Here is a 24,311-nt window from a genome sequence, read left to right on the forward strand (position 1 = left end):
AAGGCAAAATCAACATAACTAACTTATAGTTAACGTAATGAATGGTAATTAAATTTTAATTTACTCTGATTAACCTACTTAATTAAAGAAAAAATAAACACTAATATGTTTTCAGTTGTAAGATTTAATCTTTTTCTTGCTTGCATGTCCTGCCTTTCAAGCTTCTTGAAGCACGTATTTTTAAATGATTTTGACCTTCAAAACATTTTTGTTTTGAAAAGAAGGACCCCACTAAGCTCCTTTAATGGCCCGAATTTGGAGAAGCCAGTCAAAAGAAATACCAACAATAAGTTAATCTTTGGGCATGAAATTCGAGGCGATCTTAAACGACACTTTTGACTTTCAAAATTACTTTTTTGAAAACCTGAACACCAAAAAGTGCCCTTTATGGTTGTGAATTTCAAGAACTCAATTTAAATGAGTATCAATACTTTAATTTTTGGGGACGAGTTTCGAGACGATCTTAAAGAACACTTTTAACCTTCGAAATGACTTATTTTTGGAAAAATGGACACCTCCAAGCGTCCTTAAGGGGCACAATTTCAAGAGTCTGATTGAAATGAGTACAACATGTCAATTTTTTGAGCACATGTTTCGAGGTGATATTAAATAATACTTTTGACCTTCAAAATGACTTTTGCTATCAAAGCGGTGCCACCAAGTGCCTTTAAGGGATGGGGTGGTGTGGGATTTAATTAACTAGTGTTAATTTCACCTTACTTAGTACTAATTAGGGATTATTTGGGCTAATTAGGTTGCTTTCAATTGTTTTTAAAATATGATAATCATAGAAAAACTTGAAGGCTGAGTCAAGTCATGTATTTTTCAAAACTCCAGGGATACATTGTTCATTTTTGAAACTACGAGGGCTTCCGGTGCATTTACGTAAAGCTTAGGGGTACCTGCTAAAAAATATGTTTTATTTAATAATGTGTGAGATTAGATTTTATATCGCTATAAAATAATCCTGAAATATTTCATTTTTGGACAGTTGTAGTTGTATAATAGATTCACTTGAACCAATTAGCTTGCAATCATCCATTACTGAGAAAATCAAATCATAATCTTATGGGACAATCACCAAACTAAAACTTTATTTATTTATTTTTGGTTAAAGTCAAACTAAAATATTTCAACAACAAATAAATGACAATAACTTAATTTGACATACACTTGTAGAATTGTAGTTAAAAAGCACATTAGCTTAGATTGTGTCCATGTTTAGTTAATTACTGATCTAGCAAATACAATATAATTTATAATTAAACATGATGATGAAAGCTAAACATACGATAGATAGTCATTTGAAATGAACAATACTAATTCAAGAGATTAAATGAGCCACCATACTTTCAAAAAAAAAATATTAATTATAAATTTAATTTATTCAAATTATTTGTTTTTGTATTTTAACATATGAAATTGTCACTTTGGGATAATGGAATGAATTGTCAATTTTCTATTTGCTTACTAGTTATTGAGTTCAGTAATTATGAGGTGTATATTATCTTGTCTTGAAATACTATTTTCCAATAAATACTTTTTTTTTCCGAAATGGTTCGACAAGCTCGCTTGGCCCAACCCAAATCAACGGGTTTTGGCGTGGGAATTTCGGCCCGAGCCTTAGCCTCCCCCGGCCCGATACTATAGCCCGAAAATGAGCCACTTTTTTCGCCAAAACTTAGTTCGGTCATACACATGATCACCTTTATTTAAGTTATCTTGCTAGCACTATTGGTCAGGGTATTTTGCTTACGACTACACCTCAATTAACCCTAAAAGCCTACTCAGAGTCAAATTGGGGTTCATATCTTGACATTAGAAGGTCATTCACAAGCTATGTTATGCTTCTTCAGAGTTCACCATCTCTTGGAAGTCAAAGAAGCGAGCTACTGTCTCTAAATATTCCTCAAAAGCTGAGTATAGAGAAATGACAGTAGTTGTAGCAGATCTTACATGGTGGGTTAGGGTGTTGCATGAATTTGGAGTTGATGATTTAAAGCCTTTTATTGCGTGATAATCAATCTTCCTTACATATTGGCGAATCTAGTTTTACATGAAAGAACTAAACATATTGAATTGGATTGCCATTTCACAAGGGAAAAGGTTATGGAACGCTTGATTGAGTTATTCTATCTTCCTATACAAGATCAGATTCTCGATTGGTTTATTAAAGCTCTCTTGCTCATCATTTGAAGATTAGTTCCAAGCTATGTTTGTTTGATTTTCACTCACACCCTAGATTGAGGGGGGTTATTGAAGATATTGATCAAGATCCTCCATGATCATGCTTACCAGAACCTGCCAGCTCATCATGAGTTTGTTGGAAGTTAGCACAACTAAGTACTAGCTCATAAAGACCCTCCTAACCTCTTTGTTATACCCTTGTAATTAGCATCCATTTGGTGCTGACATTGATCATTTACTGCTGTAGTTTTCATTTTAATCATAATGAAAACATCTCCTCCCTCTTTCTCTTTTTAGATTTATTTGATTCTCTTTTCATTTCTCTAAATTCGCGTTCATCAGTTTATAGATGTAACCAGTTTTATAACCGTAAAATGTGGAAAATATATGAGTAAAATTTCAATTACTATAATAGATCCATGCATAAGTTAAATAGAAGTTTTGCCTTTTGCCTTATGATCTTGGCAGAAAAGTTATTTCTAATTATTTAAATTGGTATGTTTCAGATAATTGGCTCTATTTTAGGTGTTGCAGCAGGATTTGTTGTGGGCAAGGAAGGACCAATGGTTCACACTGGGGCTTGTATAGCATCCTTGCTTGGCCAAGGAGGATCACGGAAATATCATTTAACTTGGAAGTGGCTTACATACTTTAAGAATGACAGAGATAGACGAGATTTGATCACTTGTGGCGCTGCTGCTGGTGTCGCTGCGGCTTTCCGTGCCCCTGTTGGCGGAGTGCTTTTTGCACTAGAAGAAGTGGCTTCATGGTTTGTGTTCTTTTCTCTATATACTTCTTTATATGTTTCCAATTGCATGGCCTGCACAGATATCTGTGGAGTAGGAAAATTGATGGCTATTATCTTTTATTGGCTCTTTACACAGAACATGTGCTCATTTATATGATGAAGATGCAAATCCTTCTTGCATGAGTTAAATGTTATTCAATGCAGGTTGGTAATATCTGTATAAATATATTAAAAGGCGTTCCTAAACAAGGAATGGTGCCACGTGACGTTCTCCCTAAGGGAGTTTTAGTTCATGTAATCCATTTACAATAAAATAAAATAGAAATTGCAGTGTATAGGTTTTGATCCCGTGACCTCAAGTTCATATACTAAAGTTTTAACCACTAGACCAAGTTGTATATATTTTTATCATTTTAAAGTACAATATCAATAAATCAAATTTTTTCTTACCCGGGGCATAGTTCGGGCCTAATAACTAGTTTAACACGATTTGTCGTTTGGATTGAAACATTTAATAGACAGATATATAAAGATAATATATATACCAAGGATAATACCAAGGATCTGGGGTTTTAACAGATAATACAGAGACAAAATAAAATCTTAAAATAAAACATTAAACAATTAAAACTAAGGCGGTTTAACCAGCCATTGCTTAAAATGAAAGACTTACAAATCGTCTTGATATGAAACTGAAAATACTAAAGAGAGTTACAAATTTATTTGTGGAAGAAGAGAGAGAGAGAGAGAGAGAGGGATTTTCTGAGGAGCTTTTGTTCTCGTGTATTTTGCTCTGCCCTTAATCTGAAGAAGAGTCCTCAATATATAGGCAGGGGAGAACTAGTAATGTCACGTTGTTTTACTGTGTATGAACAATTTGTCTTCTGCTTTAAACTGTTCACAATTTTGTCTTGTAGAAGCTTTATACTGTTGATGAATAGTTTTGTAGCTTTAAACTGTTGAGAAACTTGTCTGTTGCTGTTCAAAATTACTAGTGAGACTGTAGTTCTGAAGCATTTTGTATGTTTGCTGCGTAAAACCTGTAGCTGCTTTGAAGATAGTGAGCGATATCTTTTTTTTTTTTTTTTTTTTTTTTTTTTTTTTAAGTCTGGAAACCAGCATCTTCTTCATCGTCACTCAGGTGGATGGAGGAGTCTGCTATTGTTTCATTGTCCGAGGTAATGGAGGATTCAGACATGCTATTAGCTAGCTGTCGAAGGATCCGTGCGTAATCTTCGGGGTTTTAGCTGAGGCAAGCAAGGAATTTGCTTGTGATTTACGGGCTAGGAACTGAGATTGTTCTGCCCCTGATGTCATGATACCTGTGTTACTATTTTTCTTTAGCCATTTCTAATGGCTGGTTCGAGAATAGACTGCGGAGCATTGAAGTTTGACCACCATCTAGTTTTAAATTTTCTTTGTAGGACCATGCCCCCTTGATCTTGGTTGATTTCGAGGAACCATTGACAAACCCAAGGGAGGTAGAACTTCATTGAAAATAAACATAAGGCGGGAAAACGCCTTTCAATATTTGAAGGTTTATATTGGGTTCTAAAAGTATTATAGCTTTTTGTGACTTCAGGGTGAAGGATTTCTGTAGAAGAGCCATAGAATTTCCACCAATGTGTAAACCAAGATGGCAATTTTTCTGGCTGTATGGTTTTAGTGTTAAAGTAGATTAACCAAGAATGGGATAATCTATTGTTTTGTATTAGGAAGGTGGAGAACCAAGCCTGTTGGTAATCCCAATAATTAAAGGTTTTACAATGTGGGAAAGTGTTGTTGAAGCTAATAGGGAAGGCTTTGTGTTTTGAAAGGTCTTGATTCCAGTCGTGAGGACTGAGAACCTTTAGGATTTTGATGGTTGAATAAGATGGCTCAGTATGTTCATTCTTTAGAAAAAGTGCTTGAATTCAGCAGAGCCAGTGGTTTCAAGGATCGTCTGGTAATAATCTGTTGTTTTAGTACGATCCCACGGTTTGTAGAACCAGTTTTTCCCAAAAATCTTTTGAATTGAAACATAAGGATCATCATCATGATACCCATGTTCAATAGTTATAATGTTTTGAGAAGCAGTTTTTACAAAATATTCGGAAGTCTCATTTTTCTTTGGTTGAGCCAACACAACCTGAGAGCTGCCTGTTTTAACAAATTGTTTTTGAGGAAGGGTTTTTTGGGAAGATTCTCCTTCCTCTGGTTTTGAAATAACTGTAATATTTTTACCTGCGTGATTTTTGTCTTCTATGACTGCTTTGTTGGAGTTTTCCTGGCTTTGCTTTGAGCTTTGGAAAGCTTGGAGTATTTGGGGGTGTTTTAGGATAGAAGAAGGGTGCTCGAGATGGAAAGGAGCCAGTCTTGAACTTCTGAGTTCTATCAATGGAGGAGGTTTCACTCCCATATTCTGAACTGCGTCGTACCAGGTTTTATTGGCTTTTGTGTGGTGCATATGGTTTTCTCAGGAGGAGGTCGGGACTTCTCCTTATCTTTTGTCTTTTTTGGCATTTCTGTAAGAAATTCACGGGTTAAGAAGTCAGGGATAGAATTCTCTTCTCCTTTTATATGCTCAATCTCAAATTCAAAAATGCTTAAAATAGACTGCCATCTGGCAAAAATGTGTTTTGCAGCAATGTTTTGGACATCCTTTTTTAAAACAGCTTTAGCAGCTTGACAATCAACTCGTAAGAGGAATTTTCTATTTAATAAATCAGACTGGAATTTGGTAATACAAAGAACAATTGACAACATTTCTTGTTTTATAGTAGAGTATTTTTTCTGGGTATCATTCCAGTGCCCTGAGGTAAACCTGATAATGTATTCTTTTCCATTGTCGACTTGTTTTAAGATACCTCCGTAACCTTTGTCACTGGCATCGTTTCAACAATTTTAGATAGGTTAGGGTTTGCTAAACTAAGGCATGGAATTTCTAAAACACGGGTTTTTATTGTTTTAACAGCCTGGGTATGGACATCAGACCAAGGTGGTGGGTTTTTCTTTAATCTATCATGGAGAGGTTTGGCAATTCTACAAAGATTTGGATAAAAGTCTAAGACATAATTTAAGCTACCAAGAAATCTCTGTAGCTGTGTTTTGTCTAGGATTTTATCAGGAAATTTGCTGGTGAATTGGAGAGATCTATCAATAGGGGTAATAGTTCCACAAGACACCAAGTGACCAAGGAATCTAATCTTTGTTTGAAATAAGGAAATCTTTTTCGCTGAAACGACGAGACCATTTTTTTTGATTAGATAGAAAAAGGTCTTTAAGATTTTTGAAATGCTGGTCAATCGTGCTTGAGTAAACTAGCACATCATCAATGTAAACTATGCAAAATTCTGAATAGGGGTTAAAGATATCGTTCATTATCCGTTGATATTCAGAAGGAGCATTTTTAAGGCCAAAAGGCATTACATTCCATTCATATTGGCCAAAAGGAACAGTAAATGCGGTTTTATAACGGTGTTGTGGTTTGATCTGTATCTGCCAGAATCCAGATTTCATATCAAATTTTGAAAAGATGAAAGCATGGTGTAACTTCTGCATCAAGTCTTTTTTATTGGGTATAGGATAACGAATCCATCTAAGGGCGTCGTTAAGAGGTTATAATTTATAACTAATCTGGGTGTGCCACGTTCAATTTCTGAAGCTTTGTTAACGTAAAAGCTGCACAACTCCAAGGGGAGCGAGATTTTGAAATTAAGCCTTTACTTTCGAGAAATATAATCTCTTCATGACAATGACGTTCTAAATCGGCATTCATCTGGGTTGGCCGGGCCTTGGTAGGGATATTCTTCTCATCATAATCTGGTTCATAAGGTAAGTCGACCATGTGTTGCTTTCTATCCCAGAAGGCATTTGGAAGATCAGAGCAGACTTCTTGTCAAGGAGACTTTGGAAGTCAGCTATTTGGGTTTTTAGAGCACTACTTTGTAACTGATCTTCGATCTTTTGTAAATGGATTTTTTGTTTTAGATCGTGCACATCATTTGCTTTCGGTTGATAAGAGAATTTATCTCACTATTGTAAATAGAACTTGCTTTTATAATGTTGAGATTCCTAGTTTTTGGTTTTTCTAGGAAAAGGAATTCTAGTTTCTTATTTTTGGTTTTGAAGGATATATCATAGCTAACATTGTAAGGGGTTATTATATTTATGAAAGGTGTTCCCAAAATTACAGAATGGTGTATATTGGTAACAAGGACAAACTGGCTTTTTAGTGAAAGACCTTGATTAAGAATGCTGGCTTCAGTTTTTCCTTCTATTTGCATCTTGGTGTTATTAGCCGAGCTAAGTCTTTCAGAAGTTTTTTGATGAAAACGTCTCGGGACAAGACTAGATTTAATACAATTTAAATCTGCCCCGGTATCGAATAAAGCTATGGTATTAATTATGAAATCACTAGAAAATTCAAGTGTAACCTTTATATAATATTTTCTAGAACTGATCTCTTTTAAAACAAAGAGGAAATCCTCTGGGACTTTTGGGCTATTTTCTTCACCTGGGTCGGTGTCAGGATCACTCTCGTTAGGGGTGTCTGTAGTAATATGAGAGGTTAGAAGTTGAATTATGGCAGAGCCATGCTGTTGTTTTGTTTTAAGATCTCTTATGTCAGCTTTAATGGTTTTAACTTCGGCTTGAAGATCCTGTATGGTTCTTTCTGGCTTCTTTCTAGAACTCCTCTTTTCTAAAATAGAGGTGAGGTTGTATGGTTCAGTGCTGGGGGAGGGGGGTTGAGATCTTTTTCTTTAGGTTTTTCTCAAGGGATTCACGAAGGCGCTCAAGGTATTGTTTTTGTAAATCAGGGTTGCTAATATCCTGGATAACATCTAGGATAAGGCTTTGTTCTTTGGTTAGAACGTTTAGGGTATAAGGTTCATCTTCTTCCGAAGATGAGGATTCAATTTCATCAATCTGAGGTCCATGACTCTCAGCAGAATTATAAGATTCAGTCTCTTCATCAGAAGATTCTATTAGAAGAGCTGAAATTCTTCCTAGAGTCTCATCATCTAGGTCAAGATTTTGGATCTTGTTAGAAACTCTACAATATCTGGCAGTATGACCCTTTTTACCACATTTGAAACAAGTTATATTTTTAAAGTCAGGTTTTGGGGTGGTTTGTTGGTGTTTCTTATGGGTCTTCCATTTTCGTTGCTCAAAGGGTTTTTTATGGAAGACTTTCTCAGTCTTTTTATATAAACCTTCGGGTTCTATAGGGTTTTTGGTAAGTGGTTGGTTTACTACAACTTCCTTTGCAAGTTTTTGCTTGGGGGAAGGAGTTATCAAACTGTTGGCAGAAGGATCCTAACTCCTTTTTAGTTTCTTTTAACTCCTTCTTAAGATGTTTTTGAAGCTTCAAATCCTGACATATTTGAAGGCCTTGTTTAGAGGTTAGGCTAACTAATTCACCGTAGGTTAGTCTATCATAAGGGATGATATGTTCCCCAAAGTCTTCCCGATTCTGTTTCTGACTTTTTCTCCAGGATTTGGGAGTCCTGCTAGGAATTTTTCTTTCCAAAAGGGTTGGTTAGAATCTTCCCTAAGCATAACCCTAGTGAGAAAAGTATTCTTATACCATTGAAAATCACTAAGTTTTTTGCATCTAAGATTAGATAAAAGATCCGTTTTTATCTCTTAAATGGGAGGAATCTCCAATGAAATGTAGAGATAAGGTAAAGATTAGGGTCGAGACAGAATCTTGGGTTGGTTCACCATTCTGGTTGAGAATGGGAACCCCATCTTCTGTTGTTTGGATAGCATTTAAAATGTCCAGTTGCTGTTGTTTGGTGAGATAGAAATCCACCATCCCTTTAACTGGCCAGAGAAGCCTGCAATTAACAGTTCTGCAACCGTTTTATCTGACGTACCAGATTGGGTTTTATAAGCATTTGAAGCCATGGTCATCTGTTGTAAAAGGTTTAAAATCTGGTGTTCACTCATGCCATCTATGTTCCATTCATAAATGGAAGATGCGTTATATTTTGGTTGAACAATTGTGTTAGGCTGACTTCCAACCTGGAATTCACTAGATCTTATAGGAATAACAATCAAGAGGACCAGAATTTTGCCAAGAGAGCTTAGCTATTTCAGGTGTTTTGTCATGGATGGAGGTAGTCTCGGTATCGGTGTCTTCACCTAGTTTAGGACACTGATAGTGTTATTCTGGATTGTTTCTTCCTCAACAACTCGTGAGGTAGAAGGTTCCACCCTGCTAAGTTGGTCTTTGATAGCTTGAAGAAATTCGGTTTTTGAAGTCATGACCTCGTTTTGTGCCTTTTGCGAAATCTGAAATGGTTTAAAAATCGGATTTCGGAGGATCTTATCTACAGGGGTTGAGACCGAGTTTGTATCAGTTTTAAGGTTATGTTTCTCAATTCTGGAAAGTTGCTTTCCTAACGTGTTAAGGGTAATATTGGTGAAGTTGTTTTGTAGGACAATATTTTTGAGGTTTGTGGTATCTTCATCTTGAGGTATCTTTAGAGGTGAGGCCTCTACCTTGTGCTCTCCTATGGAGAAGGTAATCTGTCGCAAAGGAGGATGGTCAGCTTGAACAGTGCCATCTGGAGTCTCCCAGACGGATGTCCTTTTGCTGGTGTTTACAGGTTCTATGGATTTAAAAGGGTAAACAATGTTTTGGTCAAAACTATACAGTTCAAACCAGTCAAAAAATAAAATATGAGCTTTGTGTTGAACTAAAAATTGTAGTAACTTTCTTGTATTTGTGCACGTATATCTAGGAAATGTTCAAAAAACCATGTTCTCTTTGAGAGATTATGTGTGGCATAAAAGTCTTCATGAACTAATTTTTTATTGACCTCAAAGTTCTTTTCAAGGACGTTTAGCTCATTTGCAATGTTCTCAGTTATAACCGAAGCCGATGGCGAGTCTGGAGGAGACTGTCGTTCAGCATAAACGGGGTGTGGAACTTGGGTTCTATATTCAACATTTTGGATGGAAGGTGAAGGTATATCTGAGGTAGAATACCTTGGCCTTTCTGGATAATTGTTTCTAGGACAACTGATTTGTCGTTTGTAATGCATGTTGTTTATAGAAGGTAGATGAGAAGACCTTCCAAGGTTTTCAACAGAGGAATGGTCTGAATATCTGGAGCTAATACTCCTGTTAAAACTAAGTTTTACACTACCATCAGAGTACTGTACAACTTGTTGTAAATCGGTGTTAGGTTCTGGAAGAGCTGGGGACTGCTCTTCAGGTTCAGCTGCTCCCTCGAGGAACCAATCATCAGGAAGACTGACGTCATTCCATTGTATTGGTCTAGGGATTCTTATGTTAGACCTAGAAAGGTCGGTTTGGAGGAGGAGAGTTTCTCCTTTCTTGCTATGTTGTATGTTTTTAGTATTAAAAGCAGACATCATGGCTTTGTAGTGGACTTTATAAATCAAAGCTACTGGTATAGAACCATCGAACATTTTGTAATTATGAGTTTTGATTTGCAAAAGCAAGGAGGATAAGATATTTTTATCACTTAAACAAAACGAGGTCATGACTTCAAAAACCGAATTTCTTCAAGCTATCAAAGACCAACTTAGCAGGGTGGAACCTTCTACCTCACGAGTTGTTGAGGAAGAAACAGTCCAGAATAACACTATCAGTGTCCTAAACCTAGGTGAAGACACCGATACCGAGACTACCTCCATCCATGACAAAACACCTGAAATAGCTAAGCTCTCTTGGCAAAATTCTGGTCCTCTTGATGTTATTCCTATAAGATCTAGTGAATTCCAGGTTGGAAGTCAGCCTAACACAATTGTTCAACCAAAATATAACGCATCTTCCATTTATGAATGGAACATAGATGGCATGAGTGAACACCAGATTTTAAACCTTTTACAACAGATGACCATGGCTTCAAATGCTTATAAAACCCAATCTGGTACGTCAGATAAAACGGTTGCAGAACTGTTAATTGCAGGCTTCTCTGGCCAGTTAAAGGGATGGTGGGATTTCTATCTCACCAAACAACAGCAACTGGATATTTTAAATGCTATCCAAACAACAGAAGATGGGGTTCCCATTCTCAACCAGAATGGTGAACCAACCCAAGATTCTGTCTCGACCCTAATCTTTACCTTATCTCTACATTTCATTGGAGATTCCTCCCATTAAGAGATAAAAAGCGATCTTTTATCTAATCTTAGATGCAAAAAACTTAGTGATTTTCAATGGTATAAGAATACTTTTCTCACTAGGGTTATGCTTAGGGAAGATTCTAACCAACCCTTTTGGAAAGAAAAATTCCTAGCAGGACTCCCAACATCCTAGGAGAAAAAGTCAGAAACAGAATCGGGAAGACTTTGGGGAACATATCATCCCTTATGATAGACTAACCTACGGTGAATTAGTTAGCCTAACCTCTAAACAAGGCCTTCAAATATGTCAGGATTTGAAGCTTCAAAAACATCTTAAGAAGGAGTTAAAAGAAACTAAAAAGGAGTTAGGATCCTTCTGCCAACAGTTTGATAACTCCTTCCCCCAAGCAAAAACTTGCAAAGGAAGTTGTAGTAAACCAACCACTTACCAAAAACCCTATAGAACCCGAAGGTTTTATAAAAAGACTGAGAAATCTTCCATAAAAAACCCTTTGAGCAACGAAAATGGAAGACCCATAAGAAACACCAACAAACCACCCCAAAACCTGACTTTAAAAATATAACTGTTTCAAATGTGGTAAAAAGGGTCATACTGCCAGATATTGTAGAGTTTCTAACAAGATCCAAAATCTTGACCTAGATGATGAGACTCTAGGAAGAATTTCAGCTCTTCTAATAGAATCTTCTGATGAAGAGACTGAATCTTATAATTCTGCTGAGAGTCATGGACCTCAGATTGATGAAATTGAATCCTCATCTTCGGAAGAAGATGAACCTTATACCCTAAACGTTCTAACCAAAGAACAAAGCCTTATCCTAGATGTTATCCAGGATATTAGCAACCCTGATTTACAAAAACAATACCTTGAGCGCCTTCGTGAATCCCTTGAGAAAAACCTAAAGAAAAAGATCTCAACCCCCCCTCCCCAGCACTGAACCATACAACCTCACCTCTATTTTAGAAAAGAGGAGTTCTAGAAAGAAGCCAGAAAGAACCATACAGGATCTTCAAGCCGAAGTTAAAACCATTAAAGCTGACATAAGAGATCTTAAAACAAAACAACAGCATGACTCTGCCATAATTCAACTTCTAACCTCTCATATTACTACAGACACCCCTAACGAGAGTGATCCTGACACCGACCCAGGTGAAGAAAATAGCCCAAAGTCCCAGAGGATTTCCTCTTTGTTTTAAAAGAGATCAGTTCTAGAAAATATTATATAAAGGTTACACTTGAATTTTCTAGTGATTTCATAATTAATACCATAGCTTTATTCGATACCGGGGCAGATTTAAATTGTATTAAATCTAGTCTTGTCCCAAGACGTTTTCATCAAAAAACTTCTGAAAGACTTAGCTCGGCTAATAACACCAAGATGCAAATAGAAGGAAAAACTGAAGCCAGCATTCTTAATCAAGGTCTTTCACTAAAAAGCCAGTTTGTCCTTGTTACCAATATACACCATTCTGTAATTTTGGGAACACCTTTCATAAATATAATAACCCCTTACAATGTTAGCTATGATAGGATATCCTTCAAAACCAAAAATAAGAAACTAGAATTCCTTTTCCTAGAAAAACCAAAAACTAGGAATCTCAACATTATAAAAGCAAGTTCTATTTACAATAGTGAGATAAATTCTCTTATCAACCGAAAGCAAATGATGTGCACGATCTAAAACAAAAAATCCATTTACAAAAGATCGAAGATCAGTTACAAAGTAGTGCTCTAAAAACCCAAATAGCTGACTTCCAAAGTCTCCTTGAACAGAAGTCTGCTCTGATCTTCCAAATGCCTTCTGGGATAGAAAGCAACACATGGTCGACTTACCTTATGAACCAGATTATGATGAGAAGAATATCCCTACCAAGGCCCGGCCAACCCAGATGAATGCCGATTTAGAACGTCATTGTCATGAAGAGATTATATTTCTCGAAAGTAAAGGCTTAATTTCAAAATCTCGCTCCCCTTGGAGTTGTGCAGCGTTTTACGTTAACAAAGCTTCAGAAATTGAACGTGGCACACCCAGATTAGTTATAAATTATAAACCTCTTAACGACGCCCTTAGATGGATTCGTTATCCTATACCCAATAAAAAAGACTTGATGCAGAAGTTACACCATGCTTTCATCTTTTCAAAATTTGATATGAAATCTGGATTCTGGCAGATACAGATCAAACCACAACACCGTTATAAAACCGCATTTACTGTTCCTTTTGGCCAATATGAATGGAATGTAATGCCTTTTGGCCTTAAAAATGCTCCTTCTGAATATCAACGGATAATGAACGATATCTTTAACCCCTATTCAGAATTTTGCATAGTTTACATTGATGATGTGCTAGTTTACTCAAGCACGATTGACCAGCATTTCAAAAATCTTAAGACCTTTTTCTATCTAATCAAAAAAAATGGTCTCGTCGTTTCAGCGAAAAAGATTTCCTTATTTCAAACAAAGATTAGATTCCTTGGTCACTTGGTGTCTTGTGGAACTATTACCCCTATTGATAGATCTCTCCAATTCACCAGCAAATTTCCTGATAAAATCCTAGACAAAACACAGCTACAGAGATTTCTTGGTAGCTTAAATTATGTCTTAGACTTTTATCCAAATCTTTGTAGAATTGCCAAACCTCTCCATGATAGATTAAAGAAAAACCCACCACCTTGGTCTGATGTCCATACCCAGGCTGTTAAAACAATAAAAACCCGTGTTTTAGAAATTCCATGCCTTAGTTTAGCAAACCCTAACCTATCTAAAATTGTTGAAACGATGCCAGTGACAAAGGTTACGGAGGTATCTTAAAACAAGTCGACAATGGAAAAGAATACATTATCAGGTTTACCTCAGGGCACTGGAATGATACCCAGAAAAAATACTCTACTATAAAACAAGAAATGTTGTCAATTGTTCTTTGTATTACAAATTCCAGTCTGATTTATTAAATAGAAAATTCCTCTTACGAGTTGATTGTCAAGCTGCTAAAGCTGTTTTAAAAAAGGATGTCCAAAACATTGCTGCAAAACACATTTTTGCCAGATGGCAGTCTATTTTAAGCATTTTTGAATTTGAGATTGAGCATATAAAAGGAGAAGAGAATTCTATCCCTGACTTCTTAACCCGTGAATTTCTTACAGAAATGCCAAAAAAGACAAAAGATAAGGAGAAGTCCCGACCTCCTCCTGAGAAAACCATATGCACCACACAAAAGCCAATAAAAACCTGGTACGACGCAGTTCAGAATATGGAAGTGAAACCTCCTCCATTGATAGAACTCAGGAAGTTCAAGACTGGCTCCTTTCCATCTCTGAGCACCCTTCTTCTATCCTAAAACACCCCCAAATACTCCAAGCTTTCCAAAGCTCAAAGCAAAGCCAGGAAAACTCCAACAAAGCAGTCATAGAAGACAAAAATACGCAGGTAAAAATATTACAGTTATTTCAAAACCAGAGGAAGGAGAATCTTCCCAAAAAACCCTTCCTCAAAAACAATTTGTTAAAACAGGCAGCTCTCAGGTTGTGTTGGCTCAACCAAAGAAAAATGAGACTTCCGAATATTTTGTAAAAACTGCTTCTCAAAACATTATAACTATTGAAAATGGGTATCATGATGATGATCCTTATGTTTCAATTCAAAAGATTTTTGGGAAAAACTGGTTCTACAAACCGTGGGATCGTACTTAAACAACAGATTATTACCAGACGATCCTTGAAACCACTGGCTCTGCTGAATTCAAGCACTTTTTCTATAAGAATGAACATACTGAGCCATCTTATTCAACCATCAAAATCCTAAAGGTTCTCAGTCCTCACGACTGGAATCAAGACCTTTCAAAACACAAAGCCTTCCCTATTAGCTTCAACAACACTTTCCCACATTGTAAAACCTTTAATTATTGGGATTACCAACAGGCTTGGTTCTCCACCTTCCTAATACAAAACAATAGATTATCCCATTCTTGGTTAATCTACTTTAACACTAAAACCATACAGCCAGAAAAATTGCCATCTTGGTTTACACATTGGTGGAAATTCTATGGCTCTTCTACAGAAATCCTTCACCCTGAAGTCACAAAAAGCTATAATACTTTTAGAACCCAATATAAACCTTCAAATATTGAAAGGCGTTTTCCTGCCTTATGTTTATTTTCAATGAAGTTCTACCTCCCTTGGGTTTGTCAATGGTTCCTCGAAATCAACCAAGATCAAGGGGGCATGGTCCTACAAAGAAAATTTAAAACTAGATGGTGGTCAAACTTCAATGCTCCGCAGTCTATTCTCGAACCAGCCATTAGAGAATGGCTAAAGAAAAATAGTAACACAGGTATCATGACATCAGGGGCAGAACAATCTCAGTTCCTAGCCCGTAAATCACAAGCAAATTCCTTGCTTGCCTCAGCTAAAACCCCGAAGATTACGCACGGATCCTTCGACAGCTAGCTAATAGCATGTCTGAATCCTCCATAACCTCGGACAATGAAACAATAGCAGACTCCTCCATCCACCTGAGTGACGATGAAGAAGATGCTGGTTTCCAGACTTAAAAAAAAAAAAAAAAAAAAAAAAAAGATATCGCTCACTATCTTCAAAGCAGCAACTGGTTTTACGCAGCAAACAGACAAAATGCTTCAGAACTACAGTCTCACTAGTAATTTTGAACAGCAACAGACAAGTTTCTCAACAGTTAAAGCTACAAAACTATTCATCAACAGTATAAAGCTTCTACAAGACAAAATTGTGAACAGTTTAAAGCAGAAGACAAATTGTTCATACACAGTAAAACAACGTGACATTACTAGTTCTCCCCTGCCTATATATTGAGGACTCTTCTTCAGATTAAGGGCAGAGCAAAATACACGAGAACAAAAGCTCCTCAGAAAATCTCTCTCTCTCTCTCTCTCTTCTTCCACAAATAAATTTGTAACTCTCTTTAGTATTTTCAGTTTCATATCAAGACGATTTGTAAGTCTTTCATTTTAAGCAATGGCTGGTTAAACCGCCTTAGTTTTAATTGTTTAATGTTTTATTTTAAGATTTTATTTTATCTCTGTATTATCTGTTAAAACCCCAGATCCTTGGTATTACCTATATATATATATATATATATATATATATATATATATATATATATATATTATATATAATATATATATATATATATATATTGCATATTTTGGTTCTCCATCCAAAATTAGATTTACTTTGTCCCAATTTCTCCTAGTTAATGATGTAAAGCAATTGATATTTCGATGAACCTAAACTTGGTACTTCACTATGATCTAAAGTTTCAAAACCCATAAATTATCAAAACTTGGAGATACCAAGCTGAACCACTGGAATGTCTTGTTGACATACCTTTTGATGTATAGAATTATGCTTCATACAAGAAGATCGTGTGAAGGTTGACATACAAACTATTTTGACTAGAATTATCTGGAAAGAATGAGAAATTATAACCAAGTACAATGAAAAAAAGTAGATAATTTGAAAGGTTAACTTCAATTAGTATCTCATTATTTTATCAAAAGCCCTGCTTTTGGTTAGTTCAATTCTAGAATAAAATCTTCACGTATTTTCTAATTTTCATGCATGTGGGTTTTTCGTGGATTTTTCACCAATTACCTTCAAGATTTAAGAAAATTCGCCATCTACCTCTAACTTTTTTCAAACATGCACCACATGACCTTGTTGATTAAAAAATTCACCACATACCTTTATAGTTAATGACCGCTAGGCATTGAATTGTTGTGTTAGGCTTTTATTAATTTTGGAAGCCCAAAAGCCACCATATCATTTTTCTGACACTTTTTCCCAAGTTTTGGAGTAGATTAGTCTCTATAATCTAACAAAAGGTTGACGTACATCGATAATAAATACTCCCTTCATCTCATAAAGATATGAACATTTATTCGAACACGTAATTTTATATGATAAGTAATAGTGTAGTTATTAAATTTGTTATTTTACGAAAAAGTAGATGTGTTAGGAATTAGTAGGATAATCTTTTATTGAAGGAGATAGAATGTTAAATATTTTTTTTACTGATAGATATAAAGTAGGGTCAAATGGTTGTTTGAACAACAATATAATAATAGTGAGACCATGCCACAAATGAAAGTGCTTAAACTAATTTGTTACAAACAAAGAAGAAAATATTCAAACTATTTTAAGATGGAAGGAGTATTGTTGTTTGGGTGTATGATGCATTTTGAAAAGTTAGCACATATATGATGAATAATTTTTGGGTTATATAGTGAAAATTCTATCTTATTTGATTTAGATACACGAGGCTCCCAACTTATGCGTCTTTGCTTTTCGCTTATTGCAGTTTTTATTGTTAAGTTAATCATTGTGTAGGTGGCGTAGCGCTCTTCTCTGGAGAACATTCTTCACCACAGCAGTAGTAGCTGTTGTCTTGAGATCTCTAATTGACTTTTGTCGACATGGTAACTGCGGGCTCTTTGGTGAAGGAGGTCTGATCATGTTTGACGTGAATCATGCAACAACAAAGTGGAGTGCCCTAGATCTGGTAACACTTGCTATTCTTGGCGTCATTGGAGGTGTTTTGGGAAGCTTGTACAACTATCTAGTTGATAAGGTCCTTCGAACCTACAATATCATTAATAAGTATGATTCTCAATTTCATTCCTTAAGTTTCACGACTTCATGCCCTTGGTAGACATAGGCACATGTATACCACTCCTAAGGAATGAGAGATGGGATAGGGATAGGGGTAAGGGGTAAGGGGTAAGGGGTGGGGGTAAAGGATAAGAAGAAAGAGAAGAGGTGTACTTCCACCATTTCATGATACTTGCAAAATATTCCTTTTTGGGATGTTTGATGATACTTTTAACATTTATCTTTTTGGCAAATTTTTATACAAAGAAAACTCGATTTGATTATTTAAGCACAAAGGTCAAGTTTCATTCTCTTTCCTCCTTCCTTGGTTCATGTGCCATTTACCAAATAAGAAATGAGGGGAGCATATGATTATTGTTAAAATCCTGAACATTGATAAAGAGGTTCCTATTTTTGCAATTTATTATGAATTAGCATTAAATATGGTTGCTTTTATTTTGGACGCCTTTAGTAAACTCTATTCAATATCACTATCATTGATTTCATGATCGTCCTCATGATTTAGGATTATACCATTACAATAGCAAGTTTTCAAATTGTTACTTGTATAAATTTTTGATATCCATCACTTGTATGTTTTACTGCAGAAAAGGTCCTATGTTCAAAGTCCTACTAGTCATAACCATATCTCTCCTAACATCTTGTTGCTCTTATGGACTCCCGTGGTTTGCTCCATGTACGCCTTGTCCTCCTGAATCGGGTAATGAATGCCCTAGCATTGGTCGTTCCGGGAACTATAAAAATTTCAATTGCCAAGATGGTCATTATAATGATCTTGCCTCTCTCATGTTTACAACAAATGATGATGCTATCCGTAATCTCTTCAATTCTAACAGCAAAAATGATTTTCATTTGTCGACCTTGTATGCTTTCTTTGGTGCGATGTACTGCCTGGGAATAATAACATATGGCATAGCCATTCCTTCTGGATTGTTCATCCCAGTGATACTTGCTGGAGCTTCTTACGGGCGTTTAATAGGTACACTTACGGGACAGTTTTGTAATCTCGATGCGGGTCTATTTGCTATCCTTGGAGCTGCTTCCTTCCTCGGCGGAACCATGAGAATGACAGTTTCTCTCTGTGTTATATTACTTGAACTAACAAATGATCTTCTTATGCTTCCATTGGTTATGATTGTTCTTCTAATCTCAAAATCTGTGGCGGATAATTTCAACGAAGGTGTATATGACCAAATCGTTAAAATGAAGGGGTTACCATTCATGGAAATTCATGCTGAACCATATATGAGACACTTGGCTGCAAATGATGTTGTTACTGGTCCTCTAGTTTCTTTTTCTAGTGTTGAAAGAGTCGGGATTATCATACATGCTCTAAGGGCAACGGGCCATAACGGCTTCCCTATAATTGACGAGCCTCCATTCACAGATGCACCAGAATTATGTGGGCTTGCTTTAAGATCTCACTTATTAGTGTTACTTAAAGCAAAGAAGTTTACTAAGCAGCAAGATTTAATGAGATCAGACATCAAGAAGAGCTTCAAAGCTATTGATTTTGCAAAATCGGGTTCTGGCAAGGGGATCAAGATAGAGGATTTGATAATAAAAGATGAAGAAATGAATATGTATGTTGATCTTCATCCCATAACTAATACATCCCCTTATACAGTTGTGGAGACGATGTCTCTTGCCAAAGTTGCAGTTCTCTTTCGAGATTTAGGCCTCAGACATTTATGTGTTGTTCCAAAGACTCCAGGGGTAAGTTTTTTCACCTCTTTCTTCCAATTTATTTAAGCGTACATATATGACGAAAGATTTAAGTTTGATTTTATACTCCTTTTCATTGATATTCAAATTGGAAAAATGAGCTCTTTAAATAAACAAATAATTAAGGATTAATGCCACCAATTGAGCTTTAACTCCTTACTAATGTGCTTACCTTCCACGTGGAAGGCCAAGGACCAATCCTTAGGATGTGCATTTCTATTTTGTGTGTGTGAGGGGTTGGGGTTGGGGGAGGTTAGGTTTAGGCCAAGGTTTAATCCTTGAATAGAGTAGTAATATGTGTCCTTGCCTGGAATTATTTATGGATTGATAGTTAATTAATTGATATTATTATAAATAGAGTGAATAATATGTTTTGGATTGCGTAGAAACTCTTGTATATATTCAACTTACATTAGGTTATTGGATGAGTATTCTACAAGATAGTCTAAATAAATAAAAATTCGGAAATAATGTCAAATATTAGTCCATCACACTAATTTTCATGGACGTTTGGATGTGAAGGAAGTGTTTTAGGTTGTGCTTCCATGAAATTTACATAGTCGGTTGTAGCCGGAGCAAAGTGCATGGACTCCATGTACATGTACCTGAGTTATTTCATGTTTATGGATCAATCAGCAATAAATTAGGTTATTAGTAGAACTGTGTTGCAATAATCCATTCTCTTATCCACAACGCACACGGAAGATATGATTTACATTTAGGCTTTCTCCTTGTTACTTATAAATTTTTAACTTTCCTACCCAACTTTTCTTTCAATTGCAGAGGCCCCCAATTGTAGGAGTTTTAACAAGGCATGACTTCACACCAGAACATGTATTGGGCCTATATCCGCATCTGAAGGTTCACAAGTAGATCAACACAATAGTTGTAGAATTCCTCTTGAGCATCTATAGTTGCTTCCATGAAATTATGATATTGTCATTGAAGATCATAATTTATGGTTGTCTTGTTTCTCCTCCCAATTGCAGTTGTAGTGAATAGGGAATTAGGAAGTGAGACACAATTGTATTGAAGCCATGGCTGACACATTTGTAATTATACCAGTCCAGGTCTCAAAATTTCCGACCTCTATCTTATAGCTCAACTATGTTCTACTAGCAATTTATGCATGTGATGCGTGCGTCACCTTTTTTAGAACATAATTTATAACTTTTTTGGATAAACAAAGGTAAAATTTGAACATTGGACATGTTTTTTGGGCTAGCTAATTTTGTTGATTAAGCCTATATCACTTAACCAAACCTGTCTTTTATTATTTATTTTATTTATACTTTCTTTAAGATTTTTAAAATTCAAAACTGATGAGTGATAAAAGAATGTTACGCGAATTTATTAAGGATTTCTTATATTTTTATCAATAAAGTATTTTGTTTTAATTAAATCGTTTCACTTTGTTAATTGATTGTATTTTTCTTTTTGATTTACTACTTGATTGTGTATTGATTAATCAAATATTTGATTGATATAATTTTCTTTGTTAATTTTTAATGCTATATTTGAGTTTGATTTTCTTTCATCTTTTTTTGGTAGAGTAGTTAATTTACTAACGGGTAATTAAGTAAATTTATTGGGGGACGCCATAGCTCCTCCCTTCCCCTATATAATAGAGATAAGCTTGCAAATTCTTGTTCTTGTTCAAGTGGAGTAATTATCTGAAAATATTAATGAAAATGATCTTTCGATTTTAACTATTTGTTCTTCACTTTAATGAAATAACTATATTCCATAATTTTATGGTTTTTGCAACTTTTCTTATTTTTTTACCTATAAATGAAACCATCCAAACATCTATCAAATAGTCTACTATAATATCTTCAACCATTTTCATTAAAATGTCTAAGAATTCTAAATCCTTAATTTAATTTGTTTAGAAGGTAGGGCTCAAGAAAATTTGCCAAATTAGGACAGATTTAAATTGTAGCCAATGGTTTCATGTGAAAAATCGAGTGCGTGCAATCTAAGAAAATGGGTGAAAGATGTCATAGTGGGTCATAGTTGAGAAATTTTCGACTTATAGGTAGAAGTAGCAAACCCATAATTGAAAACCTGAAATGTAGGCTATTAACAAAAAAAATAAGGAAAAATTGACACTGAGGGGCTCGACTGTGAGCGGTATTTTTTTAATAGGTCTCGACTATTGATTATTTTGTGTAAGACCCAACTATAGCCTCTTGTGACTTTAGTTGGGCTTAGATTACCTATAACCGGTTACAAAGGTAAAAAAACCAATATGGGTCCTAACTCCTAAGTGTTTTTTCTTAATTTTTTTTATAATTACTACAAGTACCTTTTTCCCATTAATTGGTGCAAGTGAGCTCAAAGAGGGTCGTGGGTTCCTTATCAGCAAGTAGCAGCGGTGGTGAAAGAAACCATCATCCACCAGCACGCAACACCAAGTAGCAGCAGCGGCACTGTCAGTGTCGGCAGAATGAAAGCACACAACAAGAGCAAAGAGGAAAGATAAACGAAGGGGTAGTAGAAGGACGATAAAAGCAGCCGGGGCATACGCCAACAACGCCGGTAATAGTGAAGACGCCACAAAGCCTGTTCTCGATCAGAGTTGTCACAATCTTCCGAATCCACTTCTCTCTGTCATCCCCAATCTCTCTCCTCCTCCACCACATGTTTCCTCCTCTACCTTCGCCACCTCCCCTCTGAACCAGTCAAAAATCTGAACTCTCATGCTAAACGGCATAAGATCTCTCGTCCCCGGTTTTTATAATGGGATGAACACACATGACTATCTTTATTTAATTATTTTTGTTCTACCAGATCTTAATTTTCTCTTGTTATACGTCTATAGTGTGAGGCTTTGTTTAGCACTATAGAAAAGAGAAATCTAATTATTGGCAAAAGTAGATGCTTCTATGAGATTTGGTTCTTCGTAGTGAAGCCTTTGCAAACTTCTAGTTACTAAAAGAGGGACCAAAATGGAACAACTTGATAATCTCTCAAGTCAATTTGCTTAAAACCATTTCACAATTTTGACCATTTTAAATTTCTACAAATCTTGTGGCTAGATCAGCGAAAGTTAATAAAAGAGGTATCCTCCTCTGCAAATAGCCAAATCTAGTGACTATTAGTAAGCAAAGGAGAGGAGAGAAGGTAAAGGATGAAATGATGAATTATTAAGGAACCACAATAATTTGTTAAGTCATGTGCTTACTAAATTAGGGTACGTGATTTGGTAACCTGCTACAATACGTTGGTTACCTCCCTGGCCCATTTAATGTCACATCAGCTTATAGTTGGGTACTACATAGAATAATCAAAAGTTGGGACCTATTAAACAAAGTTGCTCATAGTTTTTCCCAGTAGTGTCCATTTTTCCAAAAAAAAATGTAAAAAGTAATTACTTAAAAAGAATACTACAAAAAAGGTACTTTAATAATCATCAAATTCATAAATCTTCATCTTCTTTGTATATTATTTCTGATGATTTTTTTTTTATTAGTATCGATTACAAAGTTCAAGATAAAAGAGATATCAATTGTTTTATTTTTTTAGTAGATAAAGTTGAACTTACTTTCCATTGATAATGATACATGGAGGTTATTGAAAGAAATTTTTTGAGATTAGCTCTCCCAAATGGTTTCTGTTGCATAAACTGAACTAAATTAATTAAATTAAATGGGCTAAATGTCAATCTTCACAATTATTACTAACATACCACTAATAAATATAATTGAATATATGTACTTAAATATACCTTGATGTTAGACAATGAAAAATATTTCAACAAATTTACATCATACAACTTTCATTACAGACTCAAAGATATTTGGTGATGTAAACTTAGGGCTTATGGCACAAGCTTTTAAGGTAGATTTTAGAGTTTAGCCCATGATAGAGTTTAGAATAGTGTTTAGCGTTATATGTAGAGTTTGGGTAGTGTTTCTCAATCATTATAAAATAAGTAAAATTGGCCTCAAAACCTCAAATCATATTATTGAAATTGATATTATAACTATATAAAAAATCTCTCATTTTTGTATTATAAAATCTCAAAATCTATACTACCAAAAACTTAATATTTTAAACAAAAACTTTAACATCTACTAACAGAAAGCTAAAAACTACTCGAACAATTAATAACTAACATATATTCAAACAGTTACTCTTGCCGAACATACCCTAAACCACAAGAAAGATTGGAGGGTGAAATCTATTTCTCACTCTTTATTTAAATTTTTAGGGCGGTGGGGTGTTACTGCTTGTTACCAAAGGGGAGAAAGAGACGGTCAATTGGCACCTACATATCACTTGAAAATATTTTTTTTTTTTGTCTATGGTAATAACTAAAAAAGTGTAGGTAGCTGGGATGTAATAGGTTTCCGAAACCTAATAGGTTTCTGAAAGATAATTTATTAAAGATTCACTACTACATTTAAAGCCTAATGCAACACCTAAAATCCGTTGCATTAGGGCCAAATACCGTTGCAGTAGACCTAAGGCAACGACTTCCAACCGTTGCATTTTGAAGGTGTTGCTATATATCTAATGCAACGACCTTTTGGACCTATTGCAACAGCTACCACAAATTCGTTGCAATAGATGTAAAGAGTCGTTGCGTCATCTATGAGGTCTATTGCAACGCCTCTATATCTATTGCAATGCCATTCGATAGCTATTGCAAGGACCCGAATATTCATATTGTGTTCCATTTTGGCTTCTATAGCAACGCCTCCCTATATATTGCAACACTATCATACAATTATTGCAACGCTTTTATGACTGAATTTTTTTTTCCATTATTTTTTGTGGGGATATTGCAACGACTATTATTGTAACCTAGCGAAAACCTATAATATTACTGCCCTGGATATATATTAGAAACGATGCAACGAATGCAAAAATACTCTTGAAATGACAAAAATAATTGT

General features: G+C 35.4%; 1 protein-coding gene across 1 annotated transcript in view; it reads left to right on the top strand.

Annotated features, from left to right (window-relative positions):
• The window catches only part of LOC104896964 (chloride channel protein CLC-c), a 45,275-nt gene extending 24,732 nt beyond the window's left edge, over window positions 1-20,543 (top strand). Inside the window, exons 4-7 of the mRNA XM_010683759.4 lie at window positions 2,694-2,956; window positions 17,401-17,670; window positions 18,270-19,398; window positions 20,191-20,543. Coding sequence (XP_010682061.2) covers window positions 2,694-2,956; window positions 17,401-17,670; window positions 18,270-19,398; window positions 20,191-20,280 — 1,752 coding nt within the window. The 3' untranslated portion in view covers window positions 20,281-20,543. The remainder of the gene's footprint in view (window positions 1-2,693; window positions 2,957-17,400; window positions 17,671-18,269; window positions 19,399-20,190) is intronic.
• The last annotated feature ends 3,768 nt before the right edge of the window (window positions 20,544-24,311 follow it).

The sequence above is a fragment of the Beta vulgaris genome, chromosome 6, assembly GCF_026745355.1.
Source record: "Beta vulgaris subsp. vulgaris cultivar EL10 chromosome 6, EL10.2, whole genome shotgun sequence".
Classification (NCBI taxonomy): Eukaryota; Viridiplantae; Streptophyta; class Magnoliopsida; order Caryophyllales; family Amaranthaceae; genus Beta; species Beta vulgaris.